Source organism: Chanodichthys erythropterus, chromosome 10, assembly GCF_024489055.1.
Source record: "Chanodichthys erythropterus isolate Z2021 chromosome 10, ASM2448905v1, whole genome shotgun sequence".
Lineage (NCBI taxonomy): Eukaryota > Metazoa > Chordata > Actinopteri > Cypriniformes > Xenocyprididae > Chanodichthys > Chanodichthys erythropterus.
The window spans coordinates 54,909,410-54,923,204 of record NC_090230.1 but is presented as its reverse complement, the minus strand read 5'-3'; the positions used below and the strand labels follow the sequence as shown (position 1 = coordinate 54,923,204).

General features: G+C 35.4%; 2 protein-coding genes across 11 annotated transcripts in view; one reads left to right on the top strand and one right to left on the bottom strand.

Annotated features, from left to right (window-relative positions):
• Positions 1-101: 101 nt before the first annotated feature.
• On the bottom strand, positions 102-10,966 carry hsdl2 (hydroxysteroid dehydrogenase like 2). 2 transcript variants are annotated; one of them, XM_067398268.1, is made up of 14 exons: positions 10,900-10,966; positions 10,580-10,629; positions 10,380-10,442; positions 10,260-10,300; positions 8,572-8,735; positions 6,672-6,770; positions 6,454-6,568; positions 6,261-6,364; positions 6,038-6,136; positions 3,846-4,040; positions 3,554-3,625; positions 3,288-3,428; positions 898-1,026; positions 102-769 (listed from the first exon to the last, which is right to left on the bottom strand). In XM_067398268.1, the coding sequence occupies exons 4-14, from the start codon at positions 10,274-10,276 to the stop codon at positions 657-659; spliced, it is 1,248 nt and encodes a 415-aa protein (XP_067254369.1). In that variant the 5' UTR covers positions 10,277-10,300; positions 10,380-10,442; positions 10,580-10,629; positions 10,900-10,966; the 3' UTR covers positions 102-656. The 2 variants fall into 2 exon arrangements, with proteins under 2 accessions (XP_067254369.1, XP_067254368.1); XM_067398267.1 differs by having other exon boundaries at positions 10,260-10,442; positions 10,900-10,965.
• Positions 10,967-12,915: 1,949 nt separating this feature from the next.
• The window catches only part of ptbp3 (polypyrimidine tract binding protein 3), a 77,008-nt gene continuing 76,128 nt past the window's right edge, over positions 12,916-13,795 (top strand). For 2 of the 9 annotated variants that reach the window (XM_067398249.1, XM_067398248.1), the window contains exon 1: positions 12,916-12,934. Coding sequence is in view for 2 of the 9 variants with exons in the window: in XM_067398251.1 (XP_067254352.1) it covers positions 13,162-13,173 (12 nt within the window). In the remaining 7 variants the exon portion in view is untranslated. Of the gene's footprint in view, positions 12,935-13,016; positions 13,174-13,795 lie in introns of those variants that run through there. The other 7 variants (XM_067398260.1, XM_067398257.1, XM_067398253.1 and 4 more) reach the window with 6 other exon arrangements.

The window sequence follows — 13,795 nt, the reverse complement described above, 5'->3', positions numbered from 1 at the left end:
AAGATGTTTACCGAAAAAAAAAGAAAAAAGCAGCATACATAATTTGAGACAAATTTGAAGCAAAAATACATTTTACTACACAGGATCGTACAATGTTAGAGAATCATAGGCCTGTTCTGACACACATTTTAGTCTTCCTGTGAAGGCAGAAAGCCAAAGTCAAAAACGTCAAATAATATGTACTGTAATTATACTGTAGTTATGCTTAAAACCCATGGTTTTATAACCAGTGGCTTCCTAAAACCACTTTCAAGAAGGATAAATCAAAATACACAATCAGTGTCAATGTTGGAGAGTTAAACCTCCATCTCTCAAAGAATACTATAATTACAATAGTAAAACCACTGAAATGACAAACAGATTCTCATGAGCTCCTATATTAAAGGTGCTCTAAGTGATCCTGGGTGGAGTAACTTCCTGTTGACGTTCTTAGTGTTGTCAAACAAAGCAGAGGCTAGCTAGACCCTCCCTCCTCATGTTGGTGGAAATGGTTATTGTAGTAATTTTTGTAAGAGATTTTTAATTCTGCTTTTTGAAATGATGATTCAGTAACAATTTATTACATTTATTAAAATTAGTATCAGCTGAACAAATGGTTTAATGACAACAGTGATATAGAAAAGAGATCATGTAAGGCAGCAGCTCGAGTGATCATATCACAGCTTAGACTTCATCATGGCCATCATCTTCTCCAATTTGATGGCAAGGCCCATGTCACCCTTAATCTTCAGCTTTCCAGACATGAAGGCCATGGTCGGCTTTAATTTACCTATTGATAAAGAACATGGTTTTCATCAGTGCTTCGATTTATTAATTTGAATCTTTATTCAGATTCAAAACACCCTCTATGATCCAGTTATGTCAGTAGTGTATGAAGTGCATCAACACAATGTATACCTCCGAACATCTTGACAAAGTCTTCACTGTCCAACGTCATGACGACGTCAGCTTTGACAGGTGGTTCCCCACTGCCGGCACTTCCTGCATCATTCTTCAGATCAATGTACCACACTCCAGCATGCTCGCCTGTCAATCCAGCCAGTAAACTTTGTTAATACAGCACAGATGTAACATTGAAAGGCCCCATGAAATGAATTCACGAGTGCAGTTGATGTATTTCCAGTTAAAACAGGAAGTTGGGGCAGGACATATGCGGCTTTTCTCTTTTTCAATATACATTAGCCTTTAGTTAACATCACAGCCATGAATCAAGCTTTGATTGGACAAAATTTATATACACCTGTGAGTCCAAGATGATATTTTCAATATTTTTGTTCCATTTTCCAGAGAAGAACTGAAATACTGTACATTTTAGCGTATATCTGCGGCTACATATCCCTTTTATGGAAGCCCATTTCCAGCACATAGGGGGGAAAAGATTGGGTAAATCATAATTTTAAAAAAGAAGTCATAACCAAAACCAAAACAAGTCATATTTATGACTCTCTATGGGACTAATTATGAAAAAAAAGACTTTATATTTTACATTTATTTAAAGCTGCAGTCCATAAGTTTTGCCTCTTTGTCGCCATCTCTGTTTGAAACCTGCAATTGCAGTTATTTGCAGAATTATCATCTTTACGTGGGTTATGCATCAGCACGGCTTCTCAGCGTGGATGAATCTAATGTTTTTAGGAGAATGTGTGACTGTCAGTCACCGCACCAGTGGATACTGTACAGGTACTTCGGAATCACAGTAGTCAATCCGCCATCGAAATGTAAATTAAATTATTCCAGCTGCTGTGAAAAAAGGCTGTAAATGATCGGTCACCATAGGTGTAATTTGCGGGTGGGACGTGTCCCCACCACTTTTTTGAAAGGGTCGATATTGTCCCCATCACTTTCTGAAACATCTCACGGCATGGATATCTAATACAAAAGAAATGCCTCTAGTTGATTATGAATTTGTGTTAAATAATAGCCGATCTTGTTCTGGGATATGTTGTTTTTTAAAACATGTTGAGTGCTCGTTGTCGCTGTTATTAGAGGCGCAACAGTGTTCTCTTGGCGCTCGTGCTCAATGCGGATTCACATGAACGAGCGCTTATGCTTAACTATTACAGAGACTCTCTCTCGTTCCGTTGAAATCACAAAACAAAATACACATAAACGTGTCCCTGCTCTTGATATACAATCACTGATGAACATCTTTGGTTTTAATGAGAAAAAAAAAATAAAAATCATACATGGTTGGATTAGAACCCAGAACCTCTTGCATGCTAAATGAAAATGCTACCACTAGTCCATCAGGACAATCTAATATCAAAAGCGGATCCACTTATTTATTAACTAATGTACATACACATTCCTGTCCCACCCACTTTTTAAAACAAAGTTAAGTCACTGTCCGTCACCTACAGCTTCCTCACATGATATAGCCTACTAGCTGGGTCTCATTCTTTATGTAAACAGATGTGACGTAATGATGCAAAGATGAACGGCAGCATGCTCAAATTTCTTGCAGAAACCTACCAGTACCACCTGAATTATAAAACATTATTACAAGCTTACAGTTGTGAATCGGGCTAAGGTAAGGAGAACGTTTCGAACACTGGCTGGTTATGTACTTGCTTAAAATTTGATTTTGGATAATTTTTAACCAAAAACAGTTACAGACAGCAGCTTTAAGGCTAAAATCATTTCCCCAAAATTAGTTTTCTACATCTGACCTTTGACTTTTTTTAGTGTGCATTTATAACATTTATGAAGTTGTCTTATTAGGGTAAATTTGGAAAGTAGTGTAAAAGTCTAATTGTATCAAAAAACATTAAAAAGCTTTATTAAAGGGATAGTTCACCCAAAAATGAAAATTAGCCCATGATTTACTCACCCTCAAGCCATCCTAGGTGTATATGACTGTATATGATCTTTCAGACGAACACAATCGGAGATATATTTAAAAAATATCCTGGTTCTACCAAGCTTTATAATGGTAGTGAACAGGGGGCATGTTTTAAAGCCCCCCAAAAATTTGCATCCATCCATCCATCATAAATATAATCCATATGGCTCCAGGGGGTTAATAAAGGCCTTCGGAAGCTACTTCTAAGTCAGCAATGATTTTGACATTTCATCTCTTAATTATTACAACATCTCATCATTTTAACTCAAAATTATTATCTAATTTTGACTTTTTGTGTCAAAATTCCAAATTATGTAAATTCCAATTTATGTGATGATTGTAACTTTTTATGGGATTATTATAATTTACCAAAGCCTAGTGTTTATTATTCAGTGGGAAAAAAAAAAACTTCAAAGGAATGGTTTAAATGTGAGATCATAACTACCTGATAAATCAAATCTGTACACTCCTTGTGTGGTTTTCACTATATCTGGACTGAGAATTCCTCTGATTATGTTGAACATGTCAGAAATAGGTCCCGTGGCGACGGAATCTGCTTTTCCACTTTTGAAAACTGGAGTGGCACCTGAAGAGAGAGTTCAAATATCGGCACTAACTGAGTAGTCTGCCGAAGTATGCTTGAGATATGATAGTCAATCACCAAGTAGAACAAAAACGGATGAAATGTGTTGGTTATGCCTCATAACTCACCATGCTGCTCCATTTGCTTAGCTAGATCCTCTGGCTCTTGATCCAAGAAAAAGTCAGGAAGCAATGGATGACCTAAAAAAAAAAAGAAGAGAAAAGAAAAGAGATATATTTTATGTGCCATGTCGACATTCAAAGTTTCCTGTAATATGCCATAACTGTCATGTTATTGTATACAAGGTCCAAAATATTCTAGAAAAGCCTTTAAAAGAACTTTTGTACAAACAAAAATTACACATATTCATAATGATGGAATAGAAAAACAAATTACTTTATCATTTTAACATTTACTAACCTGGCTCAACTGCATATATATCAAAGTCCTTAATGCCCTCCTTTTTGAGAATGTCCTCATCGATAACAAACTGTCCTGTGAAGTTGGAGGGTTTTTTCAAGATGGCGTAGGCTGCATCAGCCATGATCTCCACCTTCCTGCACTGTTTACCAATCATAGAACCACCCAACATGTCCATGGCAGCCGTCTGGATGGCTGTAGGTTGATGATGCATAAAGAGTAATTCAGTTATCATTGTCGAGTTTGACTAATATTCAAATACAATTCACAATACATATTGAATATCAATAAAAGGTTTAGCATGCGACTTTGAAACAATGGTACATGTGCACCATTTTCATGGCCGATTTCACGGAACATCTATTCTTTTGTTTGTTTATTTGTTTGTTTAAAAAAAAAAAAAAGAACAATCTATTCTGTTCTATCTATTCTATATCCGTTTCCTATTGTTCCTTTGCATAAAACACCACAAATACACTCATATCTATAAAAAGACACAATTCACCATTGCTGAAACACTGTCATGTAGATAGATTTAGCTCAGAAGCAAAACAAACCATGGGTCATGTTAAAATCATGTAAATGGATATTTTAAAATTTTAAAATTTTTTAAAAGTATTTGCACATATCATATCAATTAGACCCTGAAAAAATATTTTTAACAAGTGACGAGTGGTTAGTGGAGGTTTCATGCTTTTAAAAAAAAGGCACAAAAACATAATAAAGTATCATAAAAGTGGTCCATATGACTTTTTGACCATGCGAGAAAACCTCTTAATGGTTTTTAGGAAGCTCAAACATGCTTGTGCGACATGCGAGGCAAACTCGATTGGGTCTCACATGTCAATCAAGCATATTTGAAAGCATATTATATTCTGCTGACCATATTTGATGAATTCTATATGCGTTGATCAATATTTGTATGTGAATAAAAGCCTCAATTAAATCTGTTTACTATATAAAGCAATTGGATTACTATTGCAAATGCTGGGTCTAAATTCACATACTATTTATCTTAAATAGTATTCAAAATTAGAATTAATGTATCCCAAATCGTAGCATGTTGAAATAAGTATTCTAAAGATGGTATACTTTTTCCGGTTAGAATCCGAAGGGCAGAACTGTGCACACTCTAACGGCTAATTTTGCCCACAACCCATTGCACATTGGATGAGGATTTTAATTGACAAGATGATTAACAAGGGAGTTTAAATTGTGACAGGATGCATGTAACTAAAGTCCCTTTAAGACAAGTCATTTCACTTGGCGGCCATCTTTGAAACGCCTCTCGGGCATCCTGGGCATCCTGCCCTATCTCTTTGAATGGGGAAACATCAAATTCTCCAAAACTGTTCGCCAACCTTACGATTACATTTCATATTTGAAATCACCAATGAAATCTGACAACAGCGGTCTTATAAATGTTTTATCCAAACGCTCGAATCATGACAAAAAACTGTATTTTTTAGGCTGGATCAAGCTAATGTGCATGCGCAGACCTAAATGCGCGTCTCTTCTGCCATGTTTCAGAGGCGCGCGTCTGACTGTTTCTATAGAAACCGGTACTTTTAACGGCTGCTGCAGTGTCGCGATGACTTTACCAGTCGGCGATTGGCTCTTATTTAGAAGGCGGGACTTATTCCGCCATATTGCACGTTACACTTTCTACCATTCAAAACAATACGAGTGACACGTCTTGTGTTATTCTATAGTCTTTGATGTAACTAAGCAACAGAGCTGTCCGTTAAAGACGCTATTATGATGAAGTAGTATGTCCCAAAGCTTGCCTACTATTCTGCTCCACACTCAAGAGTATGTACAGTACATACTTTTAGGGCATTGTGTAAGTAGGCGAATTGGGACGCGGCAAATTCTTTAGGACCTTTTTGAAGAGTCAAAGTTTTGGTTGCATGGACTTTCAATAGAGGTACAAAAATCACTCCGCTTTCATTAGAAAGATCTTCAAAACACAAATGAAGATGACTGAAAGTCATATAGATTTGGAAAAACATGAGCATGAATAAATGACAGAATTTTCATTTTTGGGTGAACTATCCTTACTATTCAACCATGAATTTCCCTTGTAGGAGTTCAGTAGATACACATTAAAAAAGACAGAGCCAGCATATCTACTCATGCATTAATGATCTCCTAATTTAATTATTTAATGACTGAAGAATGAAACCCATTACCTGTTTTGGGCCATAAGGCATTAACGGCTATAGATCCCCTGAACTCTTCGGCCATTCCAAGTACACACATGGACATGCCATACTTTGCCATGGTATACGCTGCACAGACATAACGGAAAACAAGATCAGTGGCATTATTTGTCACCATTGTCACGTAAATGTTCAGTGGTAGTTTAAATTTGAAGTCCTTGAGCACAGAATGTGAGAACGCTCTTCTGCTCACCTGTGTGGTTTTTGAACCAGATGGGATTGAGGTTGAGAGGTGGGCTGAGGTTAAGTATGTGAGGGTTTCTGCTCTTCAGAAGATGTGGAATACACAATTTAGACCTGTAATAAAAACAGAATATTGATTGTTCAAAACAAGTTATGCTGTAATCTCAAAGCTGTGAATCTCAAAACGTCATGCTTCTACTCACGTCAGGTACGTTCCCCTGAGATTGATGCCCAGCATAAGGTCGACTTTCTTCATTGGAGTCTCCAGAGTTCCTGTTAAATTGATGGCACTGGCATTGTTGACCAATATGTCAATCCCTGTCATTGGAACCATGGGAAATTAAAAACAAATTAAAACATTCGTGAGGGCTGAAAATGTGCACTGCTAAGAAGAACAGACATTTCAGATGATGTAACTCACCTCCAAATTTCTCCACGGCTTGTTCCACGGCTTCGTTGATCTGCTTCTCATCACGGACATCTACGATACATGGCAGTGCTTTCCCTCCTGCAGCTTCAACTATCAAACAGACATTATCTGGTCATGGTCTTGTCCAAAAACTAGAAGAAAGTACTGTGTATTTACCCTCTTTTAAGGGGGAATGAGACACTTATCCCACAAACCATTGAGAATGATGTAATAGACTTTAAGTCGGCATTAAATGGAAGTTGTCTTCCCTATTGTGACGCATGAGAAAGATGTAGTGCGAGACTGGATTTCGTCCTTGAATTGATTGGATCGTAGGAAGTTGGGCATTGCTAACTAAATGGAGGCAGATCTGTTCCAGTTTCCAGTCAGTTGCGGAGGATATATATTCCCACTCTCCGCTAAGACACGTTATTAAGAGAACAGACACTGTTTCGAGGGGGAGGGGAGGATAACATTTTTAATTAAAGATTATGAGTTAATAAAAATATTGCTGTCGATGGGTAAATGAATGGTAAAATAGTGGTAAAACTGTACAATACTATTAATTGTTAAACTACTATTTTAAGCATTGATAAAAATATAAAACAATATTATACATATGTCATATATATGCGTGTGCTTATTTTACTGTATAACGTATACAGTAGTGGCCAAAAATGATGTCCGGCCTAGGAAAACTGACATGAAACATGCCAAATATATACACGCAAAAAACCTTTTCAAAAGTAAATGTTCCTCAGAGGGGTAGAAGTATTACAATCCAGCAAAATATGTTGAGTAGGACAGTAGATTCTGACAAGATGAACACTGGGGAATTTTCTCTGTTTTTACTGTATGTTCTGCAGGTATTTTTGCTGTGAAAAGTGTTCTATAGGAACTATGTTAATTCACTCTTATGAAACCAGTTTGAGAGATGACCTGTGCTTTGTCACATGGTGCATGATCATGCTGGAATAATTCAGATGATGGGTACGTTTTTTGTCCATAAGGTGATGCACATGGTCAACAACAAATCATTAATAGGCTGTGGCATTCAAGTGATGTTTGGTTGGTAGAACCAACAGCCAAACAGCCAAAGGCCCATTAATCAAAGCCCCAGTCAGCAGCATGAATCCATGGCCTTGTGACAACAGTCCAGTCTTGTGGCAGTGGTGTGATGATGCCTGGAATATTTTCTTGGCACACTTGATATCAATCATTACTCCAATGAATGCCACGACAGCCTATATCCAAATGTGAACATATCTATATGAATAACAAAAAATACAATGATCACATCATTCAAAATGCTTCATGGGAGTGGGCGCTCACTGCTGAAACCACTGCTGGTGACCCAATTCGGCTATGAAACACTATTTTTAAAAACTAGACAATCTCAGAGCTGTGTTGAAAAGTTAAAATACACAAGTTATGGATAAAAAAAAAAACTTCCATTCTGTAGTATTCATTTCTAAGGAGCGTCTACATGACATGGTTTTCAACTAAAAATTGACATTTTGAAATGCGTTTTGGCCGTTAATTTACACGTCAACGGCGTTTTGAGGGCCTGAAAACATTTGAAAACTATTTTCAAAGTGCAAGTTTTTGAAAACAATACCGTTATCATCTCTGTGTAAAATACAGAAACAAGAATTTGTGAAAATGGTGCATACTACATCTATAGGCGTGTAATGTTTCTTTACAAAGTGACATCGCCAACTACTGGCCAGGCAGGATAAATAATACAGATTTTTTATTTGTTTTCATGGATCTGGGAATCGTTTTGACAGTGTTGTCATCTGTACGTGACTCTTTTCAAAAACACAAAGGAAAAACTTCTATGTTTTTAGTACAACGCTGTCATGTAAACGTACCCTAAATGTATGTAAGAGTAACAGAGTGCTGTGCTCACTCTCTGCTGCAGCTGTGTAGATGGTGCCCGGCAGTTTGGGGTGCGGATCAGCGGTTTTGGCAGCGATGACCACATTGGCACCGTCCCTCGCAGCTTTGAGAGCAATGGCCTTGCCAATACCTCGACTCGCTCCGGTAATGAAGACCGTACATCCAGCCAGCTTCCTACAATAAATGCATAATCATATAATAATCTGATCATATCATAATCAATCTACTATGCTAACAGTAATATATAGGCAAAACATAACGAATCAGAGAGATACCTGTCGATATATATATACTACAAGTCAAAAGTTTGGAAACATTACTATTTTTAATGTTTTTGAACGAAGTCTCTTATTCTCATTAAGGCTGCATTTATTTCATAATAAACACAGAAAAAACAGAAATATTGTGAAATATTATTACAATTTAAAATTATGGTTTTCTATTTTAATATACTTTAAAATATAATTTATTTCTGTGATGCAAAGCTGAATTTTCAGCATCATTACTCCAGTCTTCATTGTCACATGATCATTCAGAAATCATTCTAATATGATGATTTATTATCAATGTTGGAAACAGTTGTGCTGTTATTTTATAACCTGTGATACTTTTCAGGATTCTTTGGTTAATCAAAAGTTTTTAAAAAATCAGCATTTATTTAAAATAGAAATCTTTTGTAACAATATACACTACCGTTCAAAAGTTTGGGGTCAGTATTTTTTTTCTTTCTTTTTTTTTGAAAGAAATTTATATTTTTATTCTACACAGATGTGTTAAATTGATAAAAGGTGATAGTAAAGATTTATGTTGTTAGAAAAGATTTATATTTTGAATAAATGCTGTTCTTTTTAACCTTTTATTCATCAATGAATCCTGAAAAAATTATCACAGGTTCCAAAAAAATATTAAGCAGCACAACTGTTTTTAACATTGATAATAATTGAGTATCACATATTACAATGATTTCTAAAGGATCATGTGACACTGAAGACTGGAGTAATGATGCTGAAAATTCAGATTTGATCACAGGAATAAATTATATTTTAAAGTATATTAAAATAGAAAACCATAATTTTAAATTGTAATAATATTTCACAATATTACTGTTTTTTCTGTATTTATTATGAAATAAATGCAGCCTTAATGAGCATAAGAGACTGTTCAAAAACAGAAAAAACAAAAACATATATACATATATACAAATATACATATATATACATACACACACACATATACAAAAAAGTGGCACACGCCCTTGTATGTGTGCAACTTTTTATACACTTTTTTCACATTTTTTGCATTCTTGTTGTCCGTTTTGTCAGTGTATCACGAATCAGAGCTGTATTTGCGTTGGCATTCCTTGATTCCTGCGCATATGATAGTAGGGTAAAGGTCAAATTATTCAAGTTTAGAAAAACACTATAAATATGTAACGAGAAACAGTTTCTAAAAACTGATGAAATGCCAAATCAATTTCAACATATTGCAATGAAATTGGCTGTGTATTCTGGCTGCAAAGTTAACAAAACAGTCCAGCCCTCTTATGTCATTCACAACAACACAGCAAACTCGCGCGTGAATGACTCGATGCGTATATAAGAAATATTGTAATACCGGTACTAGTCAACAACTTGATGCATTAAAGCGCAGAATTGTGCAACAACACACGGCTTTAGCAAGAATGAGAGTGAAACTCACCCAGTGTTCTGCAGCATTCTGACCCGTGTATGATGTCTGAGCTGGGAACAGAATTATGTGTGTGTAATATTAAACCAAAGACCTCTAAATGAAAAAGAAGGCTGTGAACTTGCCCTTTACTCTAGTAACAGACTCCACTGCGACACGATTCACTCCACTTCCGGTAGAGTCAGAAACGCGCTACTGTTTTTAAAGGAACATGCAAATTATGGCATAAAAGTTTAAATAATCAGCAAACAAAAAACAATAATAAAAAAAACATAAAAGAATGAAAAAGAAAGAATATTAAAAATGACTAAGTCACATAATGAAACACATACTTTCTTGATGCAGACGATTAGTCTCTTGTAGCGACTCGTTAATATTCTGCCTGTTTTGTTTACATATGCAAACATGAACTTCAGTTAAGAATATAATAAAGGTGTTTCTAATATGAATCAGAGTTTGGAGGAATACTTTCTATTATAATTACGTTTTATTTAGGTCATGAAAAATACAATTTAGTTTTATGTATATGAAAATTAAAAATAACAATGATGTAATAGTTAAAAATAATTTATTTATAAATAATAATAATAATTTAATAATTATAATAATATACGTTCTATTTCTGCAAACTCGGTGCAAAGTAAACAGAGACCCAAGTGGTGCCAGTGGTGCTCAGATGCAGTGCCAAATGATGTGATGGGTTCAGCTTGACCTAGTCTTTGTGGATCGATCTAATGAGTGTAGGGTAGAGTTATGGGTAGGGTTAAGGGTGTGGTAGGACCTTCTAGCTCCACCCATTACACCCAAATTACATCCAGAGAGCTCTTTCTCATTCTCTGTATTACATTGCCAGCTAATTCTGTAGCGCCCTCTAGTGTGTTGGAGAGACTACGGGTGTTTAAACGTCATCCGAATAGGCGTTGTTGCAATAAGAGGCCTCCTTAATTAAATTATTTACCTGGTTTTGCATTTTTGCTTCTTGTGCATTTTTTGTTCAATTCCCCTGGATTGCCTCAACCTCTGTATTGTGTTTGTCATCTATCATGATTAATCATTAAATAATACTCCTTGTTTTGGCAACAATGTTACAACGACAACATGCAATTGTTTCAAAATCGTAATGTAAACACCTCACGATGATCTCCACCATCTCTCAGTCAAGCACATAAGGCAGTATAAACAATACAGATATATAAATATATAAACCAGGGGTTTTCAGTCTATTATGTCACAGACCCCCAAATTTAATTATCCTCGTGTGAGGGACCCCCATCCTAAAATTTAAAAGGCAGCTATGATTTCATGTATAAACACCCCATTAATATACTATGATACTTATTTTAATCAATTTATTTATGGCTGTTAATATTTAAATAAATTTTATTTAAATAACATTGTATTTATTTTATTTAAATCAATTTATGTTAATCAATATATTATCTGAATCAAATTGAGTTACTTTAAACTTATTTTTATTGCGTATTTAGGTTTTACATGCTCTTTTTCTCGTATGTTTTCCACACACACACCCTAGCGCTCCCTTGCGGTCCCCGGGGACCCCAGTTTAAAAATCCCTGGTGTGAACTATACGGTCTGTATTACAATTTCAAGCAGCTGATTCAACTTAATTTACATGTAGGCTATGAATGTGTGATTACACAGTACTTTTTGTGACACACACACGTTTCATGTGAGCACAAGACTGCAGTTCAGCTGGTCCAACAAGTGTAACAAGTTCTTACATGCTTCAGGTACTGAGATGATAAGATCTTCACTGCTGTGTTATGCCTACAAAAATAGTCATTATTTAAAAACAACCGCTTAATTGGGTGACATTAATGACAAGAATGCTTTGTATGGTTGATAAGGAGTTCATTTCAGGAAGACACTTGCAGCCGGAGAGCAGAATGAATGTATCAAATCCATTACCTTAATTCAGGGGTTTTCAAACTGGGGCCCTGGACCCACAGGGGGCCTAAAGTGCATGCTCGGGGGGGTCTAAGAAAAGTAAAAAAAAAAAAAAAAAAAAAATATATATATATATATATATATATATATATATATATATATATATATATATATATATATATATATATAATAAATTAAATTAAAACAAAATGATTATAATATTTAATTATAAATAAATAATTAAATGGATATAATTAGATTTAGACATTATCATTTTATTTTGTTTTTTAAAGACTGGTCTGTAATGACAGTTATATTTTATGTTTCTTTTTATAGTTTTTTATGTTTCTATTTTATAGTTTACATGTTACAGTACACTAATGGTGGGTAGAAAAGGTGATACAGATACGTAAATATTTTCCATGTAATATTTTAAACATTTCTAACATATTTTTAATGTGTAAATGGATCTTAAAACATGATTATATATATATATATATATATATATATATATATATATATATATATATATATATATATATATATATATATATATATATATATATATATATAACCCCGTGCTTTAATGAATAATTATATCCCAGGATCAAGATTATAGCTCTTAGTGCTGATACCATCATCAAATTACCCCAAACCACGCGCTGCGCTTGAATATAGTGAACGCACGGAACTTGTTGTCGCGCGCAATAACGAACTCCATGTTGGTGCTTTCAACAAAACGTCCAACAACAACAATTATATTACGAGGTTCTTCAAAGGTGTGTCTGCTGAAAGGGGGAGGCCATTTTGTACAGAGAAGCGTCTGTACATGTATGTATGTGTGTGTGTGTGTGTTCACGTCAGGAGCAGGAAGTGTGTGCGTGCCTTTGTGCTTGAGAGAGTGAATTTGTGTTGGGGAGTCGAACTGTAGTAACAGCAGCACCCGTTTCTTCATTTTCCTGTGCTTGCATTGTTATTTCACCTCGCCTCTGTTTTGCTCTGTGCGATGGATGGGTATGTGAGTTTACAGTGTCTTATTTTCCTATTACGCGCTTGTTGAGTTGTTCATGTATTGAAGTGTTTGCTTTATTGTATGTAATGATAATTATGGCACGTCAGAAATGGCATGGGAAGAAAAGTGGGGGAGGGAGAAAACGTGTAAACTGCTGGAGATTTAACCTTAGGGTGCTTGTTTTCTTTTGAAATGCAAATGCAGTGGAAATATTAAGTGTCAGTCTTTTACTTTCGCTATTTTGTATTTTTTTTTTTTTTAAATTAAAATCATGATGCACTTGTCGCTTATGGGTTAACATAGATAATCGGTTGATGTTGTTGAGATGCAAAATATGGGCGTATAGCATTGTGAATATACCATGATCAAAGTTAGATACAAGGAAGTGAGCTTGTTTAGAATTAAATGGCGTTTTGCTTGTAGGTTTTGTTATACAATCATTCCTCGTTTGCTTTCAAACCTTGCTATACTATTATACACTACATGAGGTAGGTAAATTGATTCGTGAAGTGGTAAGAATTAAGGAAATAAGAGCTCCTCATGTGCTGCTGCCATTTTAAAGCCGTGAAGGGGCGTTTCTGAAGCGAATCTGTCTGAAAACAGTGTTTCCTGGCGCTCTAAGCGCTCC

What these genes read in the sequence shown, in the direction of transcription:
- hsdl2 (XM_067398268.1), bottom strand. An exon ending in CTACACAGCTGCAGCAGAGA is followed by an intron (nt 6,771 to 8,571) that starts GTGAGCACAGCA and finishes TCTGTTTGATAG; the next exon opens with TTGAAGCTGCAGGAGGGAAA. An exon ending in CTCAGGGGAACGTACCTGAC is followed by an intron (nt 6,365 to 6,453) that starts GTGAGTAGAAGC and finishes TTTTTATTACAG; the next exon opens with GTCTAAATTGTGTATTCCAC.